At 37.1% G+C, this 7,340-nt stretch overlaps 1 protein-coding gene across 6 annotated transcripts in view; it reads left to right on the plus strand.

The window, feature by feature from the left end:
- Window positions 1-7,133, plus strand: part of FER (FER tyrosine kinase) — a 466,113-nt gene extending 458,980 nt beyond the window's left edge. For 4 of the 6 annotated variants that reach the window (XM_024125783.2, XM_024125790.2, XM_024125788.3 and 1 more), the window contains one exon: window positions 1,450-1,766. In XM_024125783.2, the coding sequence (XP_023981551.1) occupies window positions 1,450-1,766 (317 nt within the window). Of the gene's footprint in view, window positions 1-1,449; window positions 1,767-2,753 lie in introns of those variants that run through there. The other 2 variants (XM_024125793.3, XM_055086705.1) reach the window with 2 other exon arrangements.
- The last annotated feature ends 207 nt before the right edge of the window (window positions 7,134-7,340 follow it).

Below are 7,340 nucleotides of genomic sequence, written 5' to 3' on the forward strand. Positions count from 1 at the left end.
GGGAGGCCCGCATACCACAAAAAAAAAAAAAAAAAAAAAGTAGCCCCTGTTCGTTGCAACTAGAGAAAGCCTGCGCACAGCAATGAAGACCCAACGCAGCCAAAAATAATAAAAATTTTTTTTTAAAAAATGTCAAGGTTACAGAGTTAGGTTATATAAGCTTTCACTTCTAGAGTGTGATCTTAGTTTATAATACAACTGGCCATTCTTGATCTCTTCCTAGATACTATCTTACAAAAATAAGGTATTTGGCTCTCTATGCCTTGTACTTCCTTAAAGAGTTAATTAGTCTTAACTTGTAACCATTGAATGATTTTCATAAAAAGTTTTAAATTATTGGATGCCAAACATGAAAAGAGTTGATATGCAGACAGGGAAACTAATCTTCCTACCGACTAGCATAGTGAATGTCCATAATTACTGTCTAGTAAGAAGGAAGCTAATTCACACAGCTGGAGATGATGATCAGCAAGTACACTCCAAACTCTGACGTCAGAGCAGTTATAGCACAGGCATACTCTCATTCTCATTGTACTGTTTTCAAGAAAGAGAAAAGGCCATCCTACTCAAAGTAACAAGACATTTTGAGAGGATGGGCATTTATACATCCTGGAATGGCAGAAATATGTTGGAAAATCTTGAAAATTCATAGCCTTTTCTGCCTCCCCTCCTTGATTTCACATTCATTCCAGAAGATATCTGGTATTGGCTTTTATCTCTGTGTTTCTCTAGAAGATTACCAAGGGGAAAAAAAACTAAACTAAACTAAGAGTTAGCTTATGTAATTCAGTAAAGCAGGTGCACCAAGATATTTTGACAAAACACAGCACCATGTAATTTAAAGAAGTTGTTTTTATCAGCCAGCTATGTTCATTTCTACTCTATTCAAAACACAGAAAAATGTATTTTCCATAAATGAAACTATCATCGGAGAAAATGAGAACTTTAAGAGTGTAAGAATATCTGTAAACAGTGATGAGTAAAAAATTGAAGTTAAGAAACTTTCCTTATTGCTTTAAGTTTGTTTGTAATTTTAGTAGAAAGAAAATGATGCAGGCAGAAGACAAAATTGCAGAACTCCAACTTATTTAAACTTATTTAATCTCCTAGGCATCAATGTGTACAAATTTATATCTTTTCTATATAAACCATCCATCTCATTTAGAGGCCACAGAGAAAGTAAGCTTGCATACTGAGTGAATATTTGTTCTTGGTGGGGGAAATGTGATTTGGAAGGTGGCTTGGTTAAAGTAGCAGCCTGAAGTCTATTCATTTAATTGGTAATATTACTACTCCTGGAAAGCAAAACTAGTCAAGAAAATAAGATCACTAGTTATTGAATTCCTGGTAAGTTTAAATATGTTAATATGTGACTGACATAGACATACACAACCAGAAATGGTCACCCGCTTATCCAGTGACCTGAATGTGGTTTTGTTCGCCCTTCAGGGAGATACAGCTCTGAGAGTGATGTGTGGAGCTTTGGCATCCTCCTCTGGGAGACCTTCAGCTTAGGGGTCTGCCCATACCCTGGAATGACAAATCAACAAGCTCGGGAACAAGTGGAAAGAGGTGAGCCAAAGGCACAGGGTAGCAGTGTTCACACCCAGCCCAGGCAGTGCTGGTGCCGTGTCTGCATTTCCTGGGAGGAGGTAGGGAGTACTCTCGGGCACGCGATAGAAGAGGTGCTGGTTAATCTACTTTTGAACTTTATGGATGGTGTGGCTCTTATACAACCAAACCAACAACAACAACAAAGACTTTAAAAGATAGATCCCAGTTCTTTGAAAATAGAAAGCTCTAGGCTTTTCTTCCACTCCCCCTGCCTGGCATGACACCTGCAAGGCTGTGCCATTCACTATCTTCCAGGGAAATAGGAGATTGAGGAATACCACCTATTTTTTATTCTATGCCAAATAAACACTGTTAATATTATTGCAAATTGAAATGTAGTTAGACTTCAGGAAGAAGTTGAGAATTTTGGAACAGTTCTGAAGAAGCCCTATGGTGTTCTCAGAACAGGGACAGGAATAAGCAGGTGACGGTGACACCCTCACGTGCACTCGTGTAGTCCCTGGCTTTCAACAACAACAAAACACTTTCAACAAAACACCAGTGCCCTAGGGTCAGGCCCCTCAAGGGGGGCACAGTTGTAGAATCAGGTGTAGGAAGGTGACTTTCCAGCTTCCTTCCTCCCTTTTCCTACCGCTCCTGAGGCAAATGCACACAGGCACACACATACCACCCAGCACAGTGCTGGGACACTGCCAGGTGACTTTGAATTAAAGATAATATTCTTCTCAGCCTGTAAAGGAATATGCCTCATTTTCATTTTATTTCACTTTTAAATTAATGTTCATAAATCCTCATCCTTTTCCTCATCTTCAAAAACCTGAGTTGTAGATATGATTTTTTAAAACTCTGCCTACAGAATCTAAAAGCAAATTCTAAAAGCAAATACTTAGAGCAACTAAAACATGCATTTGTATGTGATGTATCTTACATCAGACTTTGTGACAAATGAACAAACAGAAAATGGGTTCTTTGAACTAGAAGGTAATGATGTTGCTCTATTAATATTAAAGTCTGCATTACTTATAGAAAAAAAATCAGTTTGCCCTGAAATGGATTTTTTGTTTCTATTAACCGACAACATAAGGTACTAAAAATTACAAACTGCATAATGCCCTATGTGAACATTTATATCTTATCCCCATTCTAAATTCTCTGTTCTTCTTCTCTTGGGTCTTCAGGATACCGAATGTCAGCCCCTCAGCATTGCCCAGAGGACATTTTTAAAATTATGATGAAGTGTTGGGATTATAAACCTGAAAACCGCCCCAAGTTCACTGAACTTCAGAAAGAGCTCACTGTCATCAAGAAGAAAATCACATAATGACAGAACAGTGCAAACTCAGCCTCCAGGACTTGGTCCTCCAGCAGAGTAATATTGTTCTTCTCGTTAACAGTGAGTTTATACCACGTTATGTGCAACAGTCTTCTAAGGTTATTTTTTTTTAATTAACTTTTTAAAATATGTGCCGTTAAAAAAAAGTCAAAGGCAAATGCATTCAAGAAACAGGTAGTCCTACCAAGGGCTTTCTTAGCTCACCACAGCAATCCTGCCATTTCAGCCCTTTGTAAATAGAAAAGCACAGGCTCTAAATGTGAGGGGGAACCAATCCATCTTTTTCACACCAGGACCATCGATGTTTCTCAGAGATTTTTTTACTTCAGACCCAGTTCACGGCTGCTGTCCCATGCCACAGACCCTACTCGATTGGTGCTATCAGCTGCATTGGTAATGCCATGTCTGCAGGACACATTCCAACCAAAGTTGGCTTTCTGCTCTGCCAAGGCAAGAGTGTATTTGTAAGCATCATTTTATATTGAGAATTATTTAGACCTTCTAGGGGTTTTCTTTCCTTTCTCGCCAGAAATAAGCACAGTGTAAGAATCCTCACATTCCTGTCTTATTGGTAAAGCTGTTGTTTCCCTCCCCTTTTGTCCAGGCATCATTTTCTGATGCCTGGAATGTCCTCAAAGAGCTCTTAATTGAGGCCACAGCCTTTAAAGAATGTTTCAGACATCTGTGACGGCAAGAAGTAAGTTGGAACAGGAGGACGGTCTGGAGAAAGGGGCAGCTAAAGTCATCATCAAAGAGAAGGAAAGGAAAATAGAAAATCTGCCTTCTTACCAGAGTTATGCCTTTACACACACACACACACACGCTTTATTTTATGGTCTGATTCATGAAAAAGGTTCTAAGAAATGTTTTCAGGAGTTCACAGATAGAGCCTTCTTGTCAACAAAAAATTCTTTAGAGAAATTCCAAAGCATGAGTCTACAGAAATAACAGCATAATTTTAAGTACCTTCATTTGAGAGGAGACATCCCAGAATTTAATTCTGTTCATTTGTGCCAGTTTCCAGAGCTGTCAGAATTTCATGATTCTAGTTCATAAACACATCCATGTGTGTACACACATGGGCATGCGCCCCCCACACAGACACACAGACACACACACGCACATAATACCGAGAAAACTGGCAGGTATGAATGGAGTAAATTGGTTAAGAAGTCAAATGAACATTATTAAGGAAAAAGCTATAGAGATAGCCCTCCTTTGTCCACTTTCCCCCTTCATTTACTCTTATACTGCTACCTGAAAATTCTTATCATTAGCCGACCCATATATGAGCACAGTTTGGAGATGCTTCATATGAATAAAATGTAAAAGTTTAAACTAGGATTGTCTTTAGCTGAATCTTAGCTTCATCCAGGGAACTTACCCCATGGTCTGTATATAGTTGCCTCTCAGGATAAATATGTGTGTAAGAGATGGTCACGCTCAGGGGTAAATGTGGCCTGGGAGCTTTTAATAAGTGCTCAGGCCTGTGTCCAAATAGCACAGTAGTGATTATTTGGTCTACATTCATTGGAAGAGCTTATGGGATAGAAAATTCCTCCTGCCCCCTCCACCTATTTGCTGCCTAGGAATATCACTGCACACAACTCACACCCAGTACTACTTTCAAGAGTAAACAGGATAATACTGAGGAGAAAAATGGCTTGTGTCTACCACTTCAATCTCCTTGAGGTTTCATACACATTTAATGATTACCACATCCAGACAAAAATGAAAGCATAATAAACTTGCCCGCAAAAATATTGCAATATACAAAGTAACTCTTTTTTAATCAGCATTGTTTCCCTTCTGTCAAATATTATGAGTAAAATGAAACCTTCTTTTGATGGCATATACTGTGGTAAATCAAAGCACAGACTCATGAATTAAGATTAAGAGCTCTGGTCTTCAGGCACTTGCCAGCCTTCAAAAGCAAGAATAAAATGGGGACATTTCCACCCTTTGTCAGTATTTCCAAGTGCATCTCTCTGTAATATTCTTTGTTTAAAGAAAACAGCCTCCCATCACTTAGCAGCCCCACTGCTAAGCTCTCAGCAAAGAGACAGAATGATGGTTTGGGCTTTAATTTTGTGAACAAGACCTGAAGCTTAATCATTGCACTCTGGTGTAAAGAACGAACATGGCATTGATATTTCACTCATCCAGGCTGTTAGAATTTGCAGTTCGCATCGTAACTGTGTGCTTAAATTAAAGAAGCTTTTCAAAACATCGTGACATCTGCAGCATTTAAATTCTATTTTATTCTTTGTCCCAAAGCAGGCAGTGGTACAGTTCAGGATTAATAACTCATCAGGAGTCTTTCAGGATCATATCAGTTATATAGAATATTAAATTTAATATAGGCACATGCATTAAGAAAAACTTATGCAGACTATTTTTTACTGTTAACTTTGTTGTGCTTGAAGCATAATTTATTCATCCCTTCTGTCACTGATAATTATTGGAATTATGTACTTTAGGAGGCTAATCCATACCCAAAAAGCATACACACAAATTCTCCTCTGAATTTGCAAGCTGATATAGGCAAAGAAGGTTTCAGAGACACATAAAATCCTATGACTTGTTTAGTAAGAAAATAGTAACCAAAATTTTAGCAACCAAAATTGCCACTGGTCTGAATGTAATTCAGCCAGGTCACAAATCTTTGTGTTGTTAATGGATTTTTCACACGTTGCATCTGTTACTCCTATGTAGTTTCTGTCATAATTCCTTAAATTTATGAATATGGAGTGGGGGGGTGGGGCGGGTAAGCCCAGGCAGCCTGACTGTCGCCTGCATTTTTCTATCTTGAATCGCCAAGGAGCCTTTATGAGAAATATTTAAGTAGTTCATCATTTTTCAAGGAAAGAAATCTTTTATTGTCACATTAACATTTATTACCGACATGTGAAACCTAAAATTATTTTGCACTCCATGTAACCTAAGGTTACTTCCCAAAGCCAACATATTCTTTCTCTTCTAGGAAATAATAATAAAGGATGAATAGGTTTTGTTTAGACTTTCAAAACCAGAGGTTTCATTTTAGTCCATCCTGCCACTAGGTCCCCAGCGAAAGGTCTTATGTAATCATTTCTCTCATCTCCCAAATTTAATATAGTTAATAAAATTCTTCATCCATAATTCACCATTTCATCACACATATGATAGTACTGAAACCTGTTACTAGCACACCAGTGTAGAACCTGAGTCTAATTGCTTCAGCCAATTTTCAGCACACATTTCACAACTGTTTTTCATTTGAGGGTTGTTTTAAAAGAAAAGAAAATGTTTAGTCATTGAAATAGTCTTAATTTCCTTTAAACCATGGTATGGTTTTCTTGTCTGTGTTATACTCATTGTTTCAGTTTTGCCATATAGTTTTATATAAAGTTTGGCTAATACCACTAAAATAACCGTGGCTTCACAATACTGGTATGACTTGTGTCAAGAAGAAAGTGTTTTAATTATAATATATGCCACACACTGAGGATCTTGTAGTGGGATAAACATAAAAATGAGAACGCAAAAATACATGTCTAGGTCGTATGTTACTGTCGTTCGGTTACCTCAGTCACACTACTTTCCAGTTCACTCATCAGATGTTCTAAAAATGTACCTGAAAACCTTCCTTAGTATACTCTATGGACACTGTTCTGTGGCTGTGTGTCTTTTGACGTGAGATCAGTTGATACTTTCTGAAAAGAGGGTTTGTTTGTTTGTTTGTTTGTTTGCCTCAACCCTCTTTTTACATATACGTACCCCCCCCATCACACCATTGGTATTTTAGTTGTTTCTTATCAACAGAATTGATTGTCCATAAACACTATTCTGAGTCATGTAAAGACTGACTTTTGTATTTAGGAGGTCAGAGCCCTCACACAAAACAGAGAATAATGCAAAATACAAAGAACAAAAAGGGACAGACAATTGAAAAAGACATGGTTTCTTTATGTATTAATATGTTAATTAAAACAAAGATTTTATATGAAAATGAGTTTATATTACAGTTCCATTACACTATTAAGTTAGCATGAAAGTTTACCATTAAAATAAAGTGTTACCTCTTTTATTACTAACTCTGATTTGCTTATACGTACCAGAAATTTTTTATTAAATATTTTAGTTTTATTTATTTTCCTCTGTTTTGATTAGTTTCATATCAAGTCTGAATAATATATTATTTGGGAAGATCCAGAACTACGTATTAATTTCTGCCAAAGAAAATATTCTAATTAAAAGTCAATATTTCATGTACCAAGATTACCTACTTGAAGGAGATACTGCTACAGTTGTAGAGTCCCATAAAATTCTCCTTTAAAAAATAAATAATGCTATAATACAGAAGGTGTAAAACTATATATCTTAGTCATAATTCAATTTAAGGAAATATTTGTAACCCCTTGAAGACCATCCTACTGCCTCATACTGATTC

Source organism: Physeter macrocephalus, chromosome 8 (assembly GCF_002837175.3).
Source record: "Physeter macrocephalus isolate SW-GA chromosome 8, ASM283717v5, whole genome shotgun sequence".
Taxonomy (NCBI): Eukaryota; Metazoa; Chordata; class Mammalia; order Artiodactyla; family Physeteridae; genus Physeter; species Physeter macrocephalus.